General features: G+C 43.6%; 1 protein-coding gene across 1 annotated transcript; it reads right to left on the reverse strand.

Moving 5' to 3' along the window:
* Window positions 1-51: 51 nt before the first annotated feature.
* On the reverse strand, window positions 52-24,894 carry OPRM1 (opioid receptor mu 1). Its single transcript, XM_075498960.1, has 4 exons — window positions 24,517-24,894; window positions 9,124-9,476; window positions 7,094-7,614; window positions 52-742 (listed from the first exon to the last, which is right to left on the reverse strand). The coding sequence occupies exons 1-4, from the start codon at window positions 24,855-24,857 to the stop codon at window positions 704-706; spliced, it is 1,254 nt and encodes a 417-aa protein (XP_075355075.1). The 5' UTR covers window positions 24,858-24,894; the 3' UTR covers window positions 52-703.
* Between the last annotated feature and the right edge of the window lie 999 nt (window positions 24,895-25,893).

The raw sequence follows: 25,893 nt of genomic DNA on the forward strand, positions 1-25,893 counted from the left end.
TGGTTTTGATTTTAAAGTCTATTTTTTATGTGAGAAACAGAAGCGGAAGGTGAAGCTTGGAGTTTTGTTTTTTGTTAAGTGAGCACTGAAATAAATATTTTCCCTTTGAAACTGTGGAACATGCAATCCTTGTAAGAGAAGACCTCTTGAACTGCAAATGTGTTGTTCTAGATGATCCTGTGAGACCTCGGCACACAAATAACCTGCACAAAAAACACCTTTACAAATAAATTTTAAGACTAAATCGAGTACCCAACAGTATTACAACTTAATTTCCCATTATTTCCCATCATTAAAAGCTCACCTTCATTTTTCAAAGTATAGTTGTCTAGCCTTTGACTTTTTGTTTCCAGCCTGTTTACCACCACTGTAACTTGTCAAGAGCATGTCAGATTGCTACAGGTACAGTAGCTTTGTTTTAAACTAAGGTATGTATTCCTGGTAAACATGACTGTTTTGAACACCGGAGCCTGGCAAGCCCCCGTATCTCTCGGCTCTGCTTGCTGTTAAGTTTCATGCTTCTGTTATGCGCAATGTAGAAGTGCTGCAGAAGCAATTTTTGACAGACTGGAAAAGCAGGCACTTTCCTCTGTGGTATTTTTTTGAGGGAAAGTGTATCCTACACATTCCCATAGCATACTGCCCAGACACACTGTGGCACTGGCGTGCAATTGCTTTGAGAGCTATGCGGCAGGAGACCCTGTCACGGCAGTGGAGTAGTTTCAGCTTCTTGAAGTTCCAACTGAAAGGAAAGAAATTGCAAATACAATGAACAATTACTTGATTTCTACCCACCCACAAGTTTCTGTGTGTGTTTGCGTGTGTGGTTTTTTTTTTTTTAAGAGGAGTTTACTTCTCATTTGCAGCTACTGTCCTGCCGTATAAAGCTAAACAGGTAGCCCAGAGACTAAGGCAAGAATATGCCTTTGCCATGAAGCAACAAAGGCAGAGGAAATGATCCCGGAAAAGTTTCATGTCTGACCTTCAAAGACAAAGAAACATTAGTAGCTCTGAAATTTGAATTAGAATTAGAATATATTTCATACCAGTTGTTCTCCTTCTAGAGGGGAACTCTCTATGAATTTCACAAGTATGGAAGGACTTTGCTCCCTCCCTGTATTCCTTTTGTAGCAATTGCAGGGGAGTTAGTATTTTAGATGACACGTTCTGTGCTCACATCAGTAGATTGGCTAACTTTTGGATTTGCAGTTAAAGTCTAGTTTAAATTCCGTGTGAGATGGACTTACATCAGCAACAAACCCAACAGCCTCTCAGCCCTGTGTGTCCACAGACTCCATGTTAAGTCCTATTTGCAAACAGGCACAATAGCCCTACAGATGTTTTCATCAAGAAAATCTCCTTACTGCACAGCACGTCCTGAAAGTCTGCAACCCTTTTTACTGCCCAGCAAATGTTGTCCTGCAGCACTAGAACCTGTTGAAAACAGGGTGGGAGACACCGTGAATAAAGGGTTTACGGTATGGAAAGTAGAGTCACAGATGGAGCCTGGCTGAGATGGGAGGGAACGTGCTCCTCTAAAAGTAATGGGACATGGCTAAGGATTTTGGGGCAGGGAGAAGGAAAGGGCATTTTCTAACTGCATTGCTTTCCAAGCACGTTCAGCAGAGCGCAGTCTGTTAGAACTTCTGATTTGGAGATAAATTTCTCCAAGACCACAACGTAACTCAAATGCTTGTTCAATTTAACATGCTATATTTAGGTACTTTCTTTATTCTGTATTGGGAATATTTCTCCTCAGCTCCTTTTGGCTAGAAACTGACCTGATCCTAAATGTGAATGTCCCTGTCTTTTGGAGAAGTCTAGATCCAGAAAGGAATTTCGAAGTCCATATTCACTTATCTTCATAGATTAGATAAAACAGGAGCATTTCTTTTGTATTTTTTTACCAACTTCTAATTGCAGGGGAGTTGGTATTTTAGATGATACATTCTGTGCTCACATCAGTAGATTGGCTAACTTTTGGATTTGCAGTTTTAGTTTTCTTTTTCGAATTTATTAAGGAAAAAATTGAAATATTTTGCTCCCCATTTATTCTAATTCACAGTTTAAGGAATGCCACAAACACAGGCAACCTTAGAAGCCATGTAATTAGTTCTGGTCCTCATAGCATAGTTTATTCTTGTTTCCTTCATGAAATGGTCTGACAAACACATTCTGTTTTCTCTGCTACCTAGAAGATTCACAAAGGGCCCATGTCAGTGCAAATCAGCTACAAAAGCTTGAATTTAGACAAGCTTTTCATAGATGTCATTATCTTGCCAGAAATGAGCTTTATAAGAAATCCATATTTTATAATTACTGTTGAAATACAGTATTATTTACAAAGGAGATATGTCCATTTTCTAAAAATACACAGAAAGGCCATTCTCTATTAATACAGGTAGACGTGAATATACCAAGGTTTGGAGTTACAGAATCTGCTCAGCTTTTCTCATGTTTCTGCATAGGACTCACCAGCATTCCCCATATTTGTTTGCAATCTGTCATATAGCACTGGGAAAATTAAAATGTAAGAAAGTCCTTTGTTCATTTATTTAATCAAAATGAAACTAGCTTTCAGTTTTTCCTTGTTTCAACTTAAAAATAGGTTTTCTTTAATCCAGTATCCTTTTTATTTCTACACGTGGCTGCCAATCCAAGCAATAAGGGCAAAGCTTTCAGGGCTGAGCACAAATACCAGAGCTTCTGGTTACTGAACATATCTGAGGCTTCATTTTCAGCATATGAGGAGGATTTGCAGCTTCCATTATGGCATTTAGACACTTCAGTGGTTAAGCATCAGAAAGCACCAGAAGCTAAAAATACAAAAAAATAGTTACATAGGATAACTAAATAGTCCTGAAAATGTGCCTATACATAATTTGCTTAGTTGCTTGGATACATTCAGGTGAGGCTGCTATAAAAACTTAAATGGGTCACAAAGAAACTAACTCACTGAAACAAATTAAATTTCTCAGATTTCTGTAATTATTAATAATCCATTTTCCTAAGTATTTAGGATTTTTTATTACTAACAGATAGATATTAACAAAAATAAAAGGTATTTGGAAAACACAGTTTTCAGGAAAAAAGAATTATCAATGAATTTTAAATTTTAAAAAATATTCAAACTTTTTTTAGTCTCGGAGATAACTTAATGCAGAGTCTCTGCATCTGAACTAAAAGCTATTTCAAAATACTTGGTCTTTGTTATGAATAACAAAGGTCTTTGTTATGAATCAGGTTAATGTCAATGACATCAAAAAACCTCAGCCATTTGCAAAAGCTCGTATTTGGTCCTTTATTACCGTTCCCTACCTATATTGGGTCATACGGAGAAAAGTTCAAAGTAAGCAGTTTTGCTTTGCAAGCAATTTTGCCAGGATTCCATCACTCCTACTCTCGTTTTAACTCTTCATGCAAATGCACTTATAAGATTGCATATGCCTCCCTGAAAATTACAGTGAGCCAAGCCTTTAAGCTCACTTTGGAACAAATGTAACCTATGCATTTTACCACAGGAGTTAGTTGAGTGTAACACAGGACACATCCCCCACAGACATGAAACATCTCAGTCTTCCAACTCTTCCCGTTTTTGCATGCCTGATTAGGCAGTCTTTTCTGTATTAGTACTAATACTATGTTGCTCCAGTGAGCATGTACCATTTCCATAAATGCTCACACCAGCAGTGTTACGGATCGGATGCTACTCTGTACATTTGACAGAAGCTGCATTTCTGGAGGAGTTTTGAACTTCTGCTCTTCCACTTTTTGTCAATGCTGATAAAACAATAATCAAACTCTTAATCTAGATCTTTTTGGTAATGCTAAAGAGCCATAGAGTAAGCCAAAGGCCAGTATCTTAACTCAGGATAATATGAATATTTATGATGTTTCCTGTTACTGCTTTTGCACTGATAGAAAACACAGTTGTTCCTTCCACCAGTGAATGCTTATTTTTAAGTGTTTTAAGAGTATGAGGCCCTAAGCTGTTGAGTGATTGAGTGCTTGCAGTTCTCATTAACTTTAGCAGGAGTAAAGAATTCTCACTTGGCAAAAAAAGCAACTTGTAGAACATCTGTTTCTTTGGAAATGATGTGAAGTGTGCCAAGTACTATACAGCCTTGCAAGTAGAATTCATACCGAATGCTCTCCAAGGCCTCGTCTATACAAGAAAGAGCTTGTCAGTATACTTAGATCAATACAGATACACTAGCTAGACTTTCTTGTACAGAAAGCACTTACCTGTGAAAAGAATGCCCTGTCAATAGAATTTACAAAAGCTCACTGTTTGAGCAAGCAGTGGTTGGTTTGGGGTTTTTTTCCTTATTTTTTTTCTTTCTTTTTTCTTTTCTGACAGCAAAGGCTGCATTCACCCTAGGGTTTTCTCTGTTTAAAAAATAATAATAATAATAATAGTAAAAATATTAGATGTTCCACTTGTAAGTACTATCCCAGATAACCTTTTTAGTGTAGATTGTCTACAACCTTTTCTGTCATTCTGATAGTAGCAGACAACAAAAATGTTGTCTCTTACAGAAATGTTTGCTGGAGAAAAAAAATGAATGAAGTTTAATATTCAGGTTTGAACATGGCTTGGTGTGAATGTATTCTATAGACGTTGTGGAGAGTGAGAAAGCCTGCACCCGATAGCTGGTGTGCTGTACTCCAGGGAGCGCAGCAGTGAGAAGGCTCAGGTCAGCATCCAGTGAGCACATCTGGCAGAAATAAACCAGTGGCAGCAGTGGCAGCTGCCAAAGCAAGGACTGCAGGCATGGTGGTGAGGGAAGTGAAATTGGGCCCATTTATGGCCCCTTCAAATTCTTTCAAATACCAGACCATGCAAGAGACCTATCCATCCATCTATGAGGACATGAGCTTCCAAATGTTGTCTTCTTCTCCCTGGCCCGGGGGAAAACTGATGGCTAGTTGATACAAAGAGCTACCAAAGTAGTCAAAGCTGGGTAGTCAGACAATTTCTTACAGCTCTGCATACACCTTTTTTGTTCCATGCTTATTGGCTCTTTGCTTCAGTTTCCTTCCTTATTGCCTCACTCGGACCTCATTCCTGACGTTCCCTTTTCGCCTCTGCACTCTTCCTCTCACCTCCCTTTCCCTTCAGTGTCTTCCCCTTCACTTCTCTTTACATGTGCTTTATCTCTTCTTAACTAATTTCATCACTATTCCCTGAATGGAAAAAAAAAACCCAATCAGCAAAGAACCCAAATATGAGACTAGCCTCCTCCTTATTGCCACTATAAAGCTCACTTCACTTGCTTGGTCCATCCCTGGCTCAGCTGGCTCTCTCCCTTGTTGGTGTGGGTTGAAGGATCTTTGTGGGAAGGATCATCTTCTATTCTGTGTTTGCTCAGTGCCCAGGGAAATAGACTTTATTTCACTCAGCCTCTGGGCAGTACCACACATTAATCTTTGCTAAGGGCAGAAGTTTAGAAGGCTACACCTCTCCTACAAATTACATAAAGGTACATAACTAAATGTAAAAAATGTGTGCATACACACTGCACTGTAAAAAGCTGGAATTGTACTAGATATAGATACAACCCTGTTGTCAGACACATGCACAAAATTGACTGCACTGAGGGTTACAAGTGCATTATTAACAGCTGAATCTGTCTAATAAATTTTCGCTACACCTAGTAAATACTACACGTATATACATACATAGATGTACACACCTATGCCAAGTTTGGCAGTCCTGCTCCACCACCAAAGTGTGCGTAAGACTGAGCAGGTGCTAACTGATTTCACACGCAACAGTTTGGCATGTATGAATCAGATGCTGGTGAACACCACCACCAAATGTAGATGCTTAATAAAGCTTCTCCCTCCTCTTTTCTGGTGCAATTACCATTTTGTCTCTTTGGAGATGGCAATGTTCTGGTTTGGGCTTTCTGGCAGCAGCTGGGTGGCAGGTATGCAACTGCTTTCACAAGAAGCCATTGACTTCTGCACCTCGAGGAGGCAGCTAGCTTGTGGATGAAGGGGCAGCAGTGAGGAACTGGTGCAGGAGCAACCCAAGTATATTGCTGAAAGGTGATGTGGCAAGGAATGAACTAGGCTCGTGTCTTTTGTTCTTTTTAATGAATTACAGAGACTACTCAAACTTTTTCTAGTGCTTGTGATGTGCTTGAGTTACTTTCATGAATGTTAAGATCTGCTTTCATGTTTTGCTTGATGTTCACTAAGGGATGGGGATTGGAAATTCTCAGGACTAATCACAGGAAGAGAGATGTTGAACATGTAACAAAAGAGCTTCTTTGCAAAAGCTAAGCAAAAATAGCCTGAATAATAATAATAAAAAATCTTTCTCTTCGTATCTGCTGTGCCATAAAATCTCTACTTCTCAAAAGCTTTTTGTACATGGAAAAGGTATATTCTCAGTATACCTTAATTGGCGAAATGGCACAATACAATACTCCTTAACATGTGTGTATATATATTTTTTTATATATGTATATATATATGTGTATATATATCTCTATCTCAAAACCCACCTTAGCCAACACAGATAATTATCTGATACAAGAACTGCATGTAGACAAGCCTTTGTCTGCTTCTTGCATGTCTTCCAGGACAAACAAGGCCAGGTAGGCCTTCTTTGTACATTAATCAAAAGTGTACAAGCACAGTTTCTTCTCTTTTTTACTGACTGTTGCGATGGGAGAAGAAGAGATCTATATTCTGTCCCACTCCTGTCTCCATCAGCAGACAAGGAGTATGAATAGAGAAATCTGTGATTAATCTCCAACCAGTTCTAAAGCAGTCACCTGTTGTAAACATCCTGCAAATGAAACACTGTTTTGTGTGCTTTCTATGTGCATGCACGCTGGACCTAGTCATGCAAGGTACCTTTGAAAGCCCTCAGCTTCTGAGCATCAACTAGTGGAGAGAACAACTAGCACCATGCAGGACTGGGGTGTCTGTGTATGCATACACGAGTTTCAAATATAACCCTGAAGGTGTCTGGACCTTCAAATAGCTACAAATCAGTATAAACTGTAACTTCAGAATACATGTCATCTCCAGGCGGGAGGCCTGGATCCAGAGATGACATCTCCACTGCTAGTCATACCTGATGGTTAGTCCTGTCCACAGTGTTGGCAGTGGAAGCATGGTCACGAGTGTTTTGTCGGACTCGGGTGGAGTTTTGCTGCTCAATGGCTGAGGAAGTGGGGATGCAGAACTCTCTGAAACACCTTTTGAAATTCTCATCTAAAAATGCATAAAGGACTGGATTAAGGCAGCTATTTGTATACCCTAGAGCAATACAGAAGTGCCAGGAGACAGTCTGGAAAGTAGTTTCTGGGATGTTGACCAGGGCTTTAATGATGACATAAATGTGGATGGGAGTCCAGCAAACAATAAACACGGCCACCACTACAAGAACCATCCTCGTGATTCTCCGCAGGTTCCTGTCCTTCTCTTTGGAGCCGGATAACATGCGAACGCTCTTCAGGCGTAAAATCATCAGCCCATAGCACACGGTAATGATCAGGACTGGCATGATGAAGGCAAAGATGAACACACAGATTTTCAGGAGGTTCTCCCAGTACCACGCAGGGTGGGAGAATGTAAGTGTGCAGTCAATAGAGCCTGGAGAAAAAAGAAAACAGCAGAGAAGAACAAGTGGGTCTTTTTTTCATTTGCTCTTCTTTAAATCTTTTTTGTTAAATATCATAGGCAAACACATCAAGATTTACTAAGTAAACAGGTAAAATGAAGCAATCTGTGACCTGTCATCAGCACAAACATTGATAGGACACAGTGCTGCAAAACATGTATGAAGTGTGAGCTGGGAAAACCAAACTGAAGTAACATTTTCTTTTCCATTTCATTGCTTGGAATTGCATGTATATTGGACAAGAAACAGAGCTGAATTGTCATAAATGCTTAAACTTTGACTCATTTTCACTTTCAGTATAAAACCTGGTGAAAAGAAAGATGGTTTAACCACTGTATCTGTGTTGTGGTTTAGCCCCAGTCGGCAATTAAGTACCACGCAGCCGCTCGCTCATCCTCCCCCCCGGTGGGATGGGGGAGAGAATCGGAAGAGCAAAAGTAAGAAAACTCGTGGGCTGAGATAAGAACAGTTTAATAATGGGAACAAAATAATAATAATAAATTGTAATGAGGAGGAAGACAACAAGAGAGCGAGAGAGGAACAAAACCCAGGAAAAAACAAGTGATACAACTGCTCACCACCCGCTGACCGATGCCCAGCCCGTCCCCGAGCAGCGATCGCTGCCCCCGGCCAACTCCCCCCAGTTTATATGCTGAGCATGATGTCGTATGGTATGGAATAGCCCTTTGGCCAGTTTGGATCAACGATCTTGGCTGTGCCCCCTCCCAGCTTCTTGTGCACCCGGCAGAGCAGGGGAAGCTGAAATGTCCTGGACCAGTGTAAGCACTGCTTAGCAACAACTAAAACATCCCTGTGTTATCAACATTATTCTCATACTAAATCCAAAACACAGCACTATACCAGCTACTAGGCAGAAAATTAACTCTATCCCAGCTGAAACCAGGACAATCTGCTGAGAGTTTGTGCATTTCAGGGCAGTGGGGAAGAGAATGACATGACACTTGGTACCTGTGCACAACGGAGGGTTTGGATTTATGCTGAGATGCTGTCGCTTCATGGAAGGTCTTTGAGCACCAGTGACCCAGAATGTGCTCCCTGCTCTGTATCACGTCCTGCCAGACTAGGTGCAACATATCTATGACTGCCAACTTCAGTGGGAACATCCTGGGCAAAGCACAGGCTTGTGCGCTGTAGGACAGTGCATAACTGCCCCACAGCAGAAGGCAGGCAGGCACAGATGCTTTTCCAAACACTACAGTAACTGCATGGGGCAGCAAGACTCGCACAGACCCACAGAAGGAGCTGGAGCTGCCTGTTGTAAAAGACCGATCATGTGCAGTGCTGTGTGCAGTCAACTACAGCCAGATGCAAAATTGTTGAAGGGGTCCATGTGCACTGACACCTGCTTTATACAGGTTGGAGGTCAGAAGTTAATTCAACACCTCTACAATAAAGTGAAACAATGCAGAAAGGAGTTTAAACATTCAAATACTCAATTTAGGAATGAAAGCCAGACTTACCATGCCTGTATTTAGTAGTTGCCATGAACATAACTGGCAGGCCAATGGCAGAAGAAAGAATCCAGTTGCAGATATTGATAATTTTGGCATTTCTGGGGGTACGGAAATCAAGGGCCTTGACTGGGTGGCAAACAGCTACGTAGCGATCCACGCTCATGGTGCAGAGTGTAAAGATACTGGTGAACATGTTGTAGTAGTCTATGGATATAACGATCTTACAAAGGATGGTACCAAATGGCCATGTTCCCATCAAGTAATTCACACTCTGGAACGGCAGAGTACTTGTTGCTAGGGCATCTGCCAATGCCAGATTGAAAATATAGATATTGGTGGCCGTCTTCATTTTCGTGTACCTAGAAAAAAAATCAGCAAAGCTTGTGAATGACCACAACTGACAATGTTAAACAAATTTGAGTCCAGTGCACCCTCTGTAAGAAACTTCTGTGAAATAATGCGCTAGATACTGTCAAAGATCATCTTTTCTGCTTTTAATCAAATGACGTTGCTATGGTTTATCTACAATAATGTTTGCAGTTCAGTGAGTCATTAGCTAAAGGGTGTAAGAAGGAAAGATTAATTTAACTTGTGCAGAGAGAAAGGATACACGTAGAAGAAATAATATTATAGATGCTAAAGAATTGAGAAGCTGAAAAAAAATTGTATTTGTACATTTCAGACACTGTACTAAATGGATAGATTTTCTGTATCTGCTGACATCATGTCGAGTATCAGAACCATGGTCTGTAGAAATAGAGAACTCATTTGTAGGTTGTGGAGTAGGAATGACGTAATTCCTTAGGGAATAAGTGCCTAAAAGATTAGTATAATTATCAAATCCACTGTGTCTAGAAACTCAGGCTTTTATGCTTTCTCATTTGTTTACAATTATAGAATGCTAAAAAAATGTGTAAAGATGGTTACTACATTGCTTTACTAATCTCAATGTCCAATATAAGTTGGACAGATGTTCCTTCAGTCAGAGGAGACAGACGCTGTTAACCATATGCATTGAATGTATCAATAGAACCACCACCCCGGGTGGATGCTGCAGCCCTGTTGCTTGAGGCAGGAATGCTCGCTCTGCTCCACAGTGCCTGTTTTGGCAGGAGGGTCTTCAACCTCCATTGCACCCCCTTCTTCCTAAGTCTGTGCTGCTAACAACCCAAAAAACACTTCCTGAATTTTGAATATGTCACACTTCAATCACAGCTGAGGAGGGGGAGCTTTTTATGGTTTAATTTGTATTTGCATTGCCAAAGGTAGAGTCCAAATTCCTCCTTAGTTTCATCAAATTTTTGAAGAGCCCTTCACTGTTTCAAGTCCGTTGTGTCAGCTGAGCAGCACTTGAGAACCACTTTTTATGAGGATGCTATACTTTTGCAGTGGTACAATCAATGTTTCGCTCTAAGTAATGTTTCTGGCCACGCTGCCCTGCTGTCCTGATTGCTGCCAAGGTTGCTGGTCACTGTGGCTGCCTGGCTTTTGGGGGGTCAGACGGCTTGCTCTTTTGATAAAACTTCCTTCTGTTTCTGCAAAGTAACAAGTACAGTTTGATCAAACATTTTACAATTTATAGAGTGATTTGCAAGAGGAACAGCCATTTGAAAAGATCTTTCAGGCAAGCTGCCAGGGAAGACAAAGTGTAAAAGACAGTATTTCATGGGGTTTTTTTCCCCTCTCTGACTTGGATCTCTTCAGAACACGAGTCAGCTGCAAAAAAACCTTGATGACAGGGCTGTGTAGGGAACACACATTTGGAATGTTTTTTGGTAGGGTCTGGAGAAATGCCGACTATTTGCTGAATGCATCTAGATAGCTTTTATGATGAACATTTGAAGAAGTTTGTACTGGCTTTGTTCTCTCATTTTCTAGCACTGTGCATGAGGAGCCACTAACAACCCTAATTTCAATTTAGGGTTTTTTTTTTTAAAAAGATTTTCAAGTAGATCCAAGCTCTTTCTTTACTGCTGTCTTGAGAAAGTATGATGTGAGTATGATACTTCTAAGTTTTAAATAAAACCTATATTCTGAAAATACCCCAAAAACTTTTCTTCCAGGAGCACTCCATTTATAGAACAACATTGTAACACTAACTTAGGAAGAGAGAGATGCTGCAAGCATCCATGCCTCTCTCTGCTGGGAATTATTTAGAAAAAAATGTACAGGATTGCAGTGTGGGAGAGCTACACAACAAGCTACAGCTCTAAATACAGTTTGGAGGGAGGAGAAAATATTTTCTGGCCAATTTGCTGGAGAATCTTGCAGAGAATGAACACAGCAATATTTTTATATTGACTTCACTATTACCCAGAATGAAAATGTTGTACTAAGCCCTCTTTTTGCCATGTCCCCTGTTGTTTATCAAAAATTATTGTCTTCTCCATAGATCTGACAACAGATCCAGGAGTAGCTAAGATTGTGTCCAGAGAGCTAACCTGGAGGTTTGATTGCATGGTGAGCAGACGTATCCAGCCTGCTCCAGCCTGATCCGCTCAGGCAGCAAGAGCAGCGGAGGGGCAATGCTCTCCATTCTGCACAGACAAGGAAAGTCCATGAGGATCCCGCACCCTCACCCAGGCTGCTGATCCCTACTCAGCCCTGAGGTGACTGCCCCATCTTTATGGCTGGACAAGAAAGCACGCTTAGGTCTGCTGCTCTGTGCTGCTGCCATCACACATGATTCTGGCAAAGTTCTGTCTGGAAAGCAGACCATCAGATGATAATGATAATGGGTTTTTTTATCAGTAATTAAAGCCATTCTTACGATTTAAAGGCAATGCTTGATGCAGCAAAAAAATAAATACATCAACCAATATGTCAGTGACTTTCAGGTTAGCGTGCCAGAGGATGGGCAGGGAAAAGCTCTGAATAAATGGAATAAAGTTTCTTCACTGGGACTGGCATGGGCCTTATCCTTCTTAAATGCTATTTTCAGTTTTGTTATCTTGCTTTCATTGCCAGTTTAACCTTAAAAGTTCTTACTTATTTCGTTTAATGGGCTCTATAGGCTATTAATGAAGGATTTGGCTTGATGTACTCTGTAATCTTTATATTTCTAATCACGCTGTTCTTACAAAGAAAGGAAGCAGAGCTTTTGTGTGATAGAAAGTATTTACCTCCACAATTGCCTAATCAACAAAAGCCTATTGAAATTCACAATATCCCTTTCAGTGAATTCTATGGGATTTGGGTGTTTCTCTGTACTGAATATTTCAAACTTTATAAAGGGCTTATTTCTGAAAGGTACATTTTGTTAAACATGTATTTTTCCAAATAAATAGATTATCAGTGTCCCCAGGATTATTTTTTTGGTACGAACAAATACTGAAGCAACTGATTAAAAGTAATTTTAACAGCATGAAAAATAACAGTCCCTCAAAATGGAGCTCGTCAAAGCCTTGATCTTAGCTGTTATTATATCTTTTGCTAAGGTATCAGTCTACCTATTTGAACAAGCAGCACAAACATTTCCATCATCCAGACATCGATGTGTATGTGATGAGATTTCTATACTTCAGAGGGACTGGATTTTATACATAATTGAAGTTACAGGACATCTGTATGACACTATAAACACAAAACTATTGTGTTTATAAATGCAATCTTTTAACAGATACTGTTTTCACAGTTTCATTCAAGGCCACTAGATAATCTAAAAATGAACAGATGTGTAAAGAAAGAGTCTTAAATGCAAACCCATGAAAATCTGAATGCTGGTATTCAGATTACATTGAAATTTCAGCATCTAAAACACGTAAGTATATTAAATTTTGCATGACAATGAGCAAGATTGCACGTGAAGACAGAAGTTGGCTTTGGGCAACATTACTTTTATTTTTACAACTCTGCAATGAAAGATAATAGAGCAACATGATGATTCAATTTTTTTGTGAATATTTAGCTCAATACTGGTCTTGATACATATTCAAATTGTGCTCATTATAATACTGACACTCACTAGTAACGCCCTTTCTATCTCCTCAGTGCAGTTTTTGTATCATAAAATATCTATGTTTATGAAGCGTTTTTTTGTTGGTAGTAGTAGATGATAGATCAGGTTTACAACAGGAAGAATATACTTTATGTCTGTCTAATTCTGTAGGGAAAGCTCAGCCTTGCCTTTATCTTCAATCCAGCAAAGCTTTAAAATATAGTTGAAGTTTGAAGATCTGAGCTGTAGAGTTTCACTCAACTGGGATTTGCTTGGAATAAGAAAAAGCAATAGAGAAGAGCATGAGAATCCTACTCAGATAGTCACTAAGTTCCTAGCATTCAAGGATAAATAGAAAGTCTTCAAATGACCTCTTCAACTGGCAGCCCATGGGCCACTTGTAGTTTGCAAACCAAATAAAAGGTTCACCAAACTAACCTAGAGAGACCCCCAGCTCCATTGCACAGCGTGTAACAGCATCTTGAGCAGGAGCCATGAGCACCGTCCCTTCCACCTCACAGTCATGCGACAAGAGAGAGGTGAGCCGGCTTGTGCCTCTCTCTCTTTCTGCAAGGCACGTGCCACAGCTCTTGTTGCTGGCCTGCCCGCTCTGATGGTTTAGTCTCCACCTTACCACCTCCAAAAATTTCTGAAGAGTCTTTTCTTTTAAGCCTCCGTGGCTCAAAAGAGTAAAGAACAAATAACACAAAGACCATATATTTTCTTAAAAAACAATGACATTTTTTGGTTTGCATCACACTTTATCTAAGCCTAACAGACACAGTTGGTACACTGCCACCTGAGTCTTGTCCCTACCGCTTCTTGGACAAGCCGTTCACATCCGTGTGGACTGTTGAAATGTACCCTCCGCCAGACCCTGCAGCCCTTCTGTGCCGGATCAGCTTTATAGCATCCTTGTACCACTAGGCGGGTGCAAAGAAGCCAGAGAGGGGGTCCACGTTTAGCCCAATGAATTTAGTAATGCATACCATTACAAATTAATTTGAAAACTGCTCCTATCTGAATAACAGCAGTGAGGAGAAAAGCAGAAACAGTCTTTTGCACTTAGGAAATGGGCTGGCCGATGATTGGTAATAACTACTTTCAGCAACACAAAGGCATGCAAGCTTTTGTCCACAGAATGCTAATTTGGAGACAAAGACTGCTTCAACTGATCTGTGTTTAAGTTCACTGCAAAATATATGAAAAACTGGCTTAATTACAGGAGATTCATTGCAGAAAGCAGTCGTTCACGAAAATGGTTTTGCTACTGAAAGAAACAACAGGCAGCAATCAGGTCTTGCATACAGACAACCTGACATAACTCTTGTTGATGCTGGAGGACACTAGGTTAGTGTTTCAAATTAATGTTCTTCTTGCATAAATGACTTGTTAAACAAATGAAGAATCACTATGTGCATACATTAGATTAGTTGAGGTCTCCTTGGGTGGGAAGATTAAAACATGTGAAGTATGCCTAGTTGAACCAATTAAATGAACATTTATTTCCATGGCTGTTCTGGTGCATCTTTTATATGCAACTCAGAAACAGTAAGAAAGAGGGATTTTTTGCATGCTTTCCTGAGATATCAGGTACTTCCAATTTTCATTGAGCCCTTAAAGCTTTGACAAAGGTCATGTCATATTCAGGACGGTCTGGAAAAAACCCTCAAAAATTTCTTCTGTCTACCAATCCAATTAGTATGTTTGACACTGAAATGAAGTCTCTCAGCTAGGCCATATTCTGGAAAGTACCTTTGAGCTAAAGGGTCTCAAATGATGGACTTCACTGATGGCCATCCTATCTTACTGTCTTTTTTCTTTCTTGGCATGGTAGTGGGTCTCTATAGAGTGAAAGACCCGTACTGTATCTCAGCCACAGTTGTGACGTGTGCTGTGGCAGACCGTTGCCTATCAAAGTTTAGAAGTCATATATATTCTGGATGAGCCTAACCTATCTGTCTGGGAGCATATGATTTATTCAGCTTGAAGATTTAGTCTTTGATTTTTCTATTCATGGGTACTTCGGAATGCTTATGCCTTAAGCCATTAAATTCAAGCTCTGGGTACAAGCACCATAAATTTGTGTACAACCCTTACACGTTATTAGGCGGTCAGGCCACCCAGATTGGAAGTGCCATACTGTGGTTAACAATCTACTCATCCTTTTGATTTATGTTCTTCTGAAGAGATCATATACAAGGATGTAAATTAAAAATAATAAGCCCTCAGGGAAAACAAACAAACAACAAATTGAAAAAAAACCCTCCAGCAGGTACATCATTATAGCAGAAAATGTTCACGCTTAGTTAGAATGAAATTGTGCAATTTGCAGCATATTCGCTTACTTCCTGCACTGATCCTGAGTTTGGGGGTGAAAGCTGAACCGGGGAAGGGAACCAGATTTTACTGCCTTTATGAAAGACAGAGGCAGTGGTTGTTTGCTCCTGTTAAAGCCTTGCATCCTGACCCCCAGCACAGCACTACCCGGTCACTGCTGTGACCAGTGATGGTGGTTTAGAGAGATGAAAAAACATACGAATATTAAGCATCACTTCAGATGTCAAGGCATGACATAGTAAGGAAGTGTACTAGATCTAAAATAGCAAGGCCTTCACATTTGACATACTTGGTCGGGAACACAGCAAGGCCTTGCCATACCTTATGCTGGAGCAGCCTTCCTCACACACCAGCAAGGGGATCTCCATTTTCTGAGGGAGTTTGGATTTATGTGCTGAACGTGGATCTGAACATAGGTCAGGTAACTGCTGGACTGTAGTTGCTTCAGCTGCTACCTCTTTTCTCCCTAATACTTTGTTTCCCCACTGCCAAGTTCCTTTTTCACTTTATTCTCCTCCATAGCTCAAATTCAATTAAGCCAGAATTTCACCGAAGTCTACTTCCCTCGGGTTATCTCGCTAGCATCTTTGACTTCCCAGCTTGTCCTTTCCTTGCATCGCGGCAGCGTCAAAGCATGTGCAGATCCACCGGTATTTGCTCAGAGGACCCAGGCAGGAGCAGTAAGCAGAGCACACCACTTCTCACGGAGGAGCACCGGCTCAGGGCCATTTCTCCTGTACTCTGAACCAATTAGCGACTTCTCTCAGACCTCAGCTTTGGGAGACGGAGAGCTAAACGAAAGCCTTTTAGGCAGAGTCAACTTTCTTCAGACTCCGGTGGCCGTCTTTTTGGGAATGATGTGGCACCAAGAGAGTTGGGAGGGCATCTGACTCATCCTTTTTTCAATTAATTACAGTATTGTGTTGGGCTTTGGGCTAAAATTCACTTGCAGCTTTCTTTATGGCTCTTCCTGCTTTTTTGCTACTGAAAGGCATCATATAGAGGCCCTCGTTCTGCTATTTAGTTTGAATCAGTGAGTTTAGTCCCTCGTCAGAGAAAACAAAACAAGCTTCTTTCTTTGGGAAAGATAGCTATTTTGGGGAGGAAGGCTGGTCCTGTCCCTTGATGTCTGACTGAGAGGATGAACGAGCAAGGAGATTACTTCAGACAGAACACACAAACTCCACAGTAGTCGTAACAGGTAACTATTTTATTCTTTCTTATTATTTTCATGCCTTTTTTAATTACATGCATACGCAAAATATCCTGGCAGAAATCCATATAAAATAAAGCTGATGTGATGCATTCTTTCTTTTTTTCTAAAAAGGGGAGGGGAACCAGCCAAGAACAGGTTTTTATAGATATATTCATATCAACTTGCCACACAAACATTTAAGATGTTGCAATGTCTTATAACTCCTATTACCCTCATTTCTTTTTCTTTTCCCAGACACCATAAAAAGCTGCTTAATGATAAAAAACAAATTACGGTAATATGTATGCTCCAATGCCCAAACAGTCATCTGCTGGTATGCTTCCTCCCTTCCAGCCTAGTTAAATGGGGGAAAAATTATCTGCCAATTATTCCAGGACTTAATCTGGCCTGTTTGTTAAACCACCTTTAGCCGAGTCTCTGTTTGCCTGGTGCGAGGCATATATGGGTCTCCAGTAAAGGTTGCTTTCGCAGTTATTGTGTAACACATCTCTCGGAAATAAATCAATGGTGCTAAAAAGGCTAACTCCAATATATTGCCGTTACCCAGCAGCAGCAGCAGGTGCTTACTGCTGAAGTTTTTGCTTTGCTAGGAAGACATGGAAAGGAAAACTGTCGGTGTCTTCAACTTAACTTTCTCCCCTCTGCCTTCAGGGAAGGGTGGCTGAGAGTAAAACCACTGACTATCTATGATAACTGCGGTGACATTTTTCTAGGGGGGACAAGTTAACAGCTATTTTCTCTGGTTTCCAGGTGCTGGTTCCCTCCTCCTGATTTGTAGACTGATGACCTCAGGTGAGGACTGTGCATGAAACATCCCTGCTCAGCAGGGAAGCTGGCAGGGAAGCCTTTGAAGACAGTTTTACCGCTAGTAGATGCGAGATCCTCAAAGGTGCGATGGGGAACAGCAGTGGTCATACCCCTGGTCAGAGGGTATCAGGGAGGTAGCATGGGGCTCAAGGCAACGCCATAGACTGTACAGATCAAAGTAATGCTAAATATACAAGGTATGGTCTCTAGCATACCAAAGACTGGGATCTTGTAGTGAAGCTGTCGAGTGTGAACCGGAAAGGAGTGACAGAGGTGAGACAAAGGGACTGGAGAGAGAATAAACGTGGAGGAAGACTTCCCTGTGATGGGGGAAAGCAGGCGATGGTGGAGGCAGGCATGACAGAAAGAAGGAGCACGATTATGTGTTTTGAAAAGACTGGATCAAAAGCACCGGGAATCATGGATTTAGTCTCCCTGTGACAAGGATGAGATTGCGTCTGAAACTGGGGCCCTAAGGAAGGTACCGAGACCATCGCCTTATGACAAGGATTTGGGTAGCTGGCTTCCTGGGTGATTCTCCTATAGAGGCAGCACATCCTGGGGCTGGAGGTGCAAGGGGAAAACAGGAAAAGATACCCTAACTGCCTGCCCTGTTCCCCCTCAAGAAAGAGACCTCTCAGCTGGGATTGCTCCATACAACACAAGGAGGAGGAGGTGCTCTGTTTTACACAAACATTTTTGTTTTGAAGTGTTATTCCTGATCTGAGATACAAGATCTTATAGCTGATAATTGAACACTTCTCAGTAAGAAGGTGGAAAAAATATGGTATTTCATGTCTTTCACAGTTATTTGATTAGCTATGGTCTGTCATCCCTACCTTTTTTCATCACGTAAATTCAAAGGGCAATATAAATAAAATTTAGAAGTGTTTAGCATTACACGGATGAATGAGAATGCTTCCTAACACAGCTGGGCTAAGCTGTGGAACTCCTTGCTAGTGAACACCATTAAAAGCCAACTTCCAAAAGGGAGCAGGGGCTTTAAAAGATAATGATAACATCCCCACTTATAATACCATAAACCCAAACTTCATGGTATAAACGAAAGAAGGCACAGATGGTTATAAAAAGAACTTTGTTTGAGATCAGCTAACCACAGCAATTCAGAAAATAGTTGCTTTCAGGTTTTTAAAAAATATAGTTATAATGAGTGGATTTGTATTTTGAAGAGAATCATCAAGGATTGAAAACTTGTTTTCACTTGGCATCATAATGAAAATAAATAATTTTTTTAAAATGTCCATTAATCGGTATCTCTACAACATCCATCTTAGAACACCTAAGCTTAAAAATAACCAACTTAGAATCTTTAAAAATGTTTCAGAATTCTGAAATTTTACCTTAGAGAATATTTATTTCAAAGCAGCTTTGTTTAGAAGTGGTAATATTTGTGACCTTTTATTTCCAACCTTATTTTTGATTCGGAGCTTTTTGGGACTGCTGCACGTTAGAAATGTCCACAAAAAGCTACTGAATAAATGCTGATGCAAACTGCAGCTCAGAAAGTCTCTTTGCAGTCTAACAGACTGTTAGAAGGATTCTCATACAGTGATGCCCCTATTTCTTCCACTCTTTGACTGAACACCAGCTGCTGGCTATGGCTGGAAAAGAGGTTAGTAAGCTAGACTATGATTCTGAGACATTACGGTTGGACTCGATGTTCTTAAAGGTCTTTTCCAACCTATACGATTCCATGATTCTGTGATTTGGGCTTACATCATGTTATGTTTGAGATTTTTGTAAATATGTCACCTTTTGATCTAGAAAAATTATAAAAGCCTATCAACAGTGTTCAGCAAAAGCTATGCCTGATGATTTGAAAAAATACTTTAAGTTGAAATGAAATAAAGCAGTACTTCAGGATTATATTAGCTAATTAGCTCATTAGTCATTAGCTTGCTAATAATTACATAATATAAACAATATGTGCTTACAATATTTTCTAATTTTACTGAATCCATGAAAAATTGGTACAATTTGACTTGTTTTTATAAGGAAATTAAAAAAAGAAAATCAGGAAGCATTTCACATCATCTTTCATGGGAGCCATTACCAAAATGATACAGTGGGATCAAAACAGCTTTTTCAAGAGAAATTGAGTGAGAGGAGAGGTTTTCTGCCCAGAAGTGCCCGGCGGTAGCCGCTAGCAGAGCAGGGGGTCTGCCCTCCTGGGGCAGGCGTGCCGTCCCGCGGGCGGGAGCTTGCTGAGACGGGGGGCAGGCACAGGGTGGCACAGGGTCTGGAGACGCGTGTGGGGCTGCAGAGCTCTCGCTCACCCCGCAGGCACCTCTGCTCTCTCAGGGAGATGGGCGTTATCCCCAGGTTGTAGGCTAATGTATTTCTGGCCAAATTTTGACCATGTCCGTATCAATATAATTAAAAAAAAAAAGGTAGTATAAAGGTATACATGCCGTTTTATCTGCCTGCTTCCCTTGATCTTGGGGGAGGGAGGGGAGCCCCTTGCTAGTCAAACATTTACCCACTAGCAGAGGGTGGTAAACTTCTACCACAAACAACGTGCAAACAGGGACGCCTGCCTTTCTGTAATGCAGGATGCTGAGGGTCACCCCCTCACTATGCTGCTCATTTAACTCAGCTTCTGTGCTGTTCCTGCCCAACCTGAGTCCCTCAGTTCTGGCCCCAGATCTTCTCTGACTTGGGCTGGTGAGCGGTATCAATTCGTAACTGACATGACTGGTTAAGGCTGCCGCGGCTTTAGTTAACAGCTCTTAGCAATGGGGTGGAACCTTTTCTTTGCAGCCAGTGGAATCAGTGGAATAGACAGGACACACATTCGCACATGCAATGCCATCCAAACGTTCATGAGGCTGTGGACAGGAAAGAAAAGAATGAGTTTTATGCATTTCTTGGTTTCTAATTTCCCTGATCTATGCTGCTACAAGAGACGCTGTAGGCCTTCTTTCACGGTGCATCCATAACTCCATGTCACCTTGCAAAGAAGAACCCCTGTTTTTCAGAAAAACTTGCTTCGCTTCAGCCACTTTCAAGCTTGTGATCATTTTCAGTTTATTTCTCTAAACAGACTCTCCGCTTCATATGTTATGACCTCTTTCCAAACCGCTCACTTTTCCCTTTCTGTGCACATGTGTGAGAATATTTATTCCTCTGGTGATATCAATTCTTTCTACAATTGAAATTTCACCCCAAATTCTGTTCTGCTTAGTAAAACAGTTTTCCTGAAGTGTGAGTGAGCCGAGCTGAAGTAACCAGAGCTTTCAGTACTGCATAGTCTTTCCAGATTAGATGATGTTTCAGTCACAGCTCTTTTTTTTCAAAACACTATTAAGAGGCTGTTTCGGGAAACGTAGAAAGAAATCTGTTTCAGAGAGGACTTCTTTCCCTGTTTTATTTATTTTTTTTTTTTTAAGCAGAGTAATCATTTACTCTAATGAAACATTTCCTTCCTCCTGCGAAGGATCACGGAGAACCTGAGGCCCCTTTGTTTATGATATGTGACAAAATTAACAGCAAAGCGATTAAGGAATCACTCTTGACTTGAGTGACTTCAGCGGCTGTTGGTGGAATTACAGTCCTCTCAGGGCACTGGGCATCACGGAGGACTGGAGCCGCCGAGAGCTACTCCTCTCTTCCACACCAGCAACGCTCAAGATTTTCATCTATGACCTATTACAGCTTTCTAGCATATTGCCTTAATCACAGGGCATATTCTTCTTCCCACTCTAATGCGTGACTAATATCCCACTGACTTGATGAGAAAGCTGGAAAAGCCTATAGATTACTGTGTAAATTAATTCAATACCACATGGTACTAATTGTACACTGTCTTGTTGTACTCTGCAGCAGCTAGACGTAGCATGTGCTGTTGACATGGCCACAACACCACTATGTTCATACTAGTAACTTACACTTATACAAAGCGCATGAGGAAAATAGATAATAAAAATTATCTACAGATTTTTCAGATTACAGGAAATTGATGGCTGGCAGTAAAACCTGACTATTACTGCTGTCACTCAGAAGGCTTTTTTTTTGTACTTGACAAAGGAAACAGCTCAGTGTTAGTAGCATGGGGTTCAGCCTCACACACTACAGATGTAACACGCAAATATTAATTCAAGGATGAAAGTATTGAGCTGAACAGGAACCACTTGGCAGAATGAGGAGGGTGGATGAGAATGCATTAATTATAAAGTAACACGCATATAAATTGGAAATCAATGGACCTGCTTTGCATGAAGAGCCTGATTTTCGTATTGGTAATGACAATACAATTCTAACTCCTTGTTGGACATGTCTGCTTTCTGACCCCTGTGTGCCCCAGCTGGGATAACAGGGTGGCATCATGGACTGACAGTGACAGTTCCACATCAGGCAAACAGTTGCACGGCTCTGGCTCCAAACCCATGCATCCGCTTCATGTGGAAAAGTTGTAAGAATGTTTATAAGAATATTTCTAAAGAAGCCGAGCATGAGATATTAGCATGCAGCACACTGAATATGAAGTCACCGTTGCTTTCACTGGGGCTGGACTCTGAAAGGTGAGTAGAGACAGAGTTTCAAATATCTAAGCACCTACCTCCCAACTCCTAGTATTTTCAAGGCAAACCAGGTACCAATATCACTTTAAAATCTTATGTCTAGTAGTCTCAATTCTCCTCAAAATTAATACAAACTTCAATGTTTTGTTCTTCCTGAGCAGGCATGGTGTGAAAGGTAGATAAAGAAGGGGAGCTTTATATGATGCAAAATGCAATCCAGCGAAAGGTTTGCCTCCTATATGTAGCTGGATCCAAGGATACATGAATGTGAGCACATATGCTCACTATTTCATATATGCATATTTTATGATTGGGAATACTGTCATGTTAGTATATCTTGCAACAGGAAATAAATCAAAAAGCTCCCTATTGCTGTCCAGATATACTAAACCTATAGAAGAGCACAGAAAGGAAATGCATTTTTATGTTGCTTAAACCACAGATCCTATTCAACCATTAACATGTAAACTCTTTTTCATCCCAAATTGGTAAACAGCTGCATGATACTACTTGGGAATGAACTCTGTCGTACCATAAGCTGTTCTTGCACAGGAGACCTGGGTTCGGTCCTGCCTTTGCCATAGAATTCCTGGATGGTTTTGGAGAAGCCATTTAATTTATTTGTGTTTTCATCTGTAAAATGAAAAAATATTTTTGCTTTTTCCTATTGCTTCTGGCTTTTGTTTTTAAGCTGTAATCCGAGGGAAAGGTGCTCTCTTTAGATAGAAATCTAAATGCAAGTGCCTCATTCAATTTGGCTTTGTGGTGCAAGTGTAATTCAATTAATTAGTGTAAGAAATATGAACCCAGTATGGGTTATGCCTGGTATAAATATAGAATTCCAGGGAAAACCTGTGGCATATTTCTCCGCTGACAGCTATCCTGGCTCTGTTTGTTACATTGTGCATCTGCTTTTTCTCCCAGAGGAATGCATTCAACACTGCTCAGCCGACTGCAGTCACGCTCCTGTTCAGAAGCCTCTCTGCAGCTGTATCTTCACACAGATAGCTCGAGTCTCGGACTGACCAAAACCACGGGGCAGAAGAGAATCTCCCCAGCTCTGCACATTTAAAATGCTGCCTCTAAAGTATAGTTAAAACCATTAGGTTTCTGAAGTATTATAGTTTGAACCATTGATGCACACCGTGTTCCCATTAAGTCTATGAGCTGCACAGGCTTTGCAGCGACATCCCCAACGCATGCCGAAGGAATCGTCCTCCGCCATGCCCCAGCACCCTACCTCGAGCGCTGTCCTCACCCCCGCCTTTCTACATCTAGCACTGTCAGCGCTGCACCCACCATGAAGCCAGCCCCGTGCCGCTGCCTGCAAGCGATGCCGGGTGCCAACCTCTGCTCCTGCCTCCCAGCTCCCTGCGCCCACGGCACCCACGCCCGACGGCTGCTCCCCCGACTCCTCGGGAAACACAGTGTTCGAAAGGAAAAGGGAGGCTTCCTAGACCTGGGGACACTGGCAGCAGGGAGGGAGCGCGCCCCAGGGGCACGCCCCGCAGCAGCGCCCGCTGGGCTCCGCAGGGCTCAGCGGATGCTTGGTTTGGAACCGACGAGCAGCCACGAAGGAAGAGGAGCTTGCGTTCCCCACGAAGGAAGAGGACGCAGCCCCGTCCCGCCCCGCCGCCCCGGGAGGTGGCAGTGTTCCCCCGCGGAAGCCGCCCGCCCCGCTCCCAGGCGGGCGAAGCAGCCGGTTCGCTCTCGCTCTCACCCGCTTGCCGCCGATTTACGGGCATGGGATTTCTCACGCGTGAAAGACACACTTGTGAGTGACCTGTAAAAGCCCGGGTGGGCTTGCGGGCGAGAAAGTTGCGAAGTGCTGCAGCACAGCCGGGAAGCCGGGATTACGGATAGCGGCCGCGATCCTGGCGTATTTCTACACGTGCATACGCATGTGTGTATCTATAGATATATAAATGTATATGAATATAAAAATATACGTCAAGACTTGAGGCAGAGGATCTATAAGCCCGGGCAGAGAGAAGCGTTTAGCCGCGATGCAATTTACATTTTGCTTGTGCGTTTGGGAGAAGTGGGGGGAAAGACGCGTGGATGTGTGCCGGGTGTCCGTGTGCGACCCTGTACCCGCAGCCGCTCAGAGGCAGGGGCTAAAGTCCCTTTAAATCCTCCCTCCTCCGCGGACAGGTGCGGGCTTCGGCCCTCGTTGGCGAGAGCAGCTCGCAGAGGTGCTGCAGCACGGAGGGTCTGTGGAGCACCCCCGGACCCGCAGCGGTTTCTGACGGACCGCCCGGTCCTCACGGCCCCACCACAAGTTCCCCTTCCCCGATCACCCGCTCCGGCGCTTCTTCAAAAGCCTCCTTCCCTTCCCCGCGGGGGCAGGAGCCCCTCCGCACGCCCCAGTGCGGCCCTTTGCGCGCTGCCTGCCGGAGAGGGACCGCAGCATCCCCCGTCGGGAGGCCGGCCCGCAGCCCGGCTCCCGCGGCGAGGCGTCCGCCCCGACGGCAGCGGCCGCGGGCTGCGGAGCGGAGCGGAGCGGAGCGGGGCAGGGCAGGGCAGGGCAGGGCGGGGCGGGGCGCGGCGGCACTCACCTGACGATGACATACATGACCAAGAAGTTGCCGAAGAGCCCCACGACGCAGACCACGGAGTAGAGGGCCATGATGGCGATGGCCGTGACCACGGAGGGGCCGCCGCCCGCGGGCGCGCAGGGCCCGCCGCCGCCCGCGCTGCCGTTGGCGCCGCCGCAGGGCTCGGAGCGGTTCCAGCCCGCCGCCGCCGAGGCGTTGCCCCAGGCGCCCGGCGGCGCGGCCGCGCAGGGCGGCGCGGCGGGGCGGCAGGCGGCGGCGGAGGCGTTGGCGGCGAAGGGGGCCTCCAGGGCGCCGGCGAGGAGCGGCGCGGAGCCGTTGCCCAGCAGGTAGGCGACGGCCATGGCGCGCAGCGGCGTCAGCGCGGCCACCGGCTCTCCGCGCCCGAGGGACGCCCGGCGCGGCACGGCGCGGCGCGGTGCGCTGCTGTCGCGGTGAGCGGTGCCGGGGAGGCGGCGGCGCCCGCCCGCCCCGACGGCGCGCCCCGCCGCTGGGTGCGGGCACATGTGTGCGGCGGGCGGGGCGGGCAGGGGAGGAGGGGCCTGTGGCGGCAGGAGCGGCGGAGGGCGGCGGGGAGGCGGCGCTTCCCCCCTCCGCTCCCCCCGGGCCGGCGGGGCACGGGCAGCCCCGCGGCGCGGCCGCCTCCCGCCGTGAGCGGGGCCCCCGGCGGGGCGCAGCGCAGCGCAGCGGGTGCGGAGCGGGGCCTGCCCGCCCCGTCGCGCCGCTGGGAGGGCGGGGGCGCGACAGCAGGTTTCCCCTTCCCAGCGGGCGGCACTTGACAGCAAAGCGCTCAGAATGTTCCCTTCCCGAGCGCCGCAGGCATCGATGGCAAACGCCAGAGAGGCAGTACCGGCAGAGACCGACTTCCTGGGCTAAGGGCCGGGGCAGGGAGGAGATCGGTGCGCGACTGATTAACGTTGCGAGTCAGGGATCTCGACAAACGGTGCCCTCTGTGATTATAGAGCTTGGGGAAGAGGTAGCTGAGCCTAGTAATAAAATCCGGTGAACTGTACGGCACCACGCTGGGAGGGGTGCCTGTGAACAGAATTGTGCTTTGGAAATGACTGGGATCTCACGGATCCTCAGGATTTTCAGAGGGCTTTCTGTTCCAGAGCTCCAAGGATGCTCTCCCCTAGGCGTGGGTGTGATTGTCATCGGATGCAATAACACAGATTAGGAAGGCATCAAAACCATTCTCTGTACCGTACTTGCATTGTACCGGGTGCTTGACTCACCCACCACTTATTTGCATCAGCATATTTCCGTGATAAGTTTGTTCCAGATGAGCGCAGAGATGCATCTGCAGGACTGCCTGCTGGATGGCTGATCATTAATTGCTAGGACCTAGCTCTTTTACTGTCTCTTCAGTGAAATCAGAGG

This window comes from Mycteria americana, chromosome 3 (assembly GCF_035582795.1).
Source record: "Mycteria americana isolate JAX WOST 10 ecotype Jacksonville Zoo and Gardens chromosome 3, USCA_MyAme_1.0, whole genome shotgun sequence".
Taxonomy (NCBI): Eukaryota; Metazoa; Chordata; class Aves; order Ciconiiformes; family Ciconiidae; genus Mycteria; species Mycteria americana.

Bases quoted from the DNA above. Each gene is read 5' to 3' on its own strand.
- OPRM1 (XM_075498960.1), bottom strand. From the start codon at position 24,857: ATGGCCGTCGCCTACCTGCTGGGCAACGGCTCCGCGCCGCTCCTCGCC. The intron at 9,477-24,516 runs GTGAGTGCCGCC...TTTTTTTTCTAG, and splicing joins GTCATGTATGTCATCGTCAG to GTACACGAAAATGAAGACGG. The intron at 743-7,093 runs GTATGACTAGCA...CTTTCCTTTCAG, and splicing joins TGGACAGGACTAACCATCAG to TTGGAACTTCAAGAAGCTGA.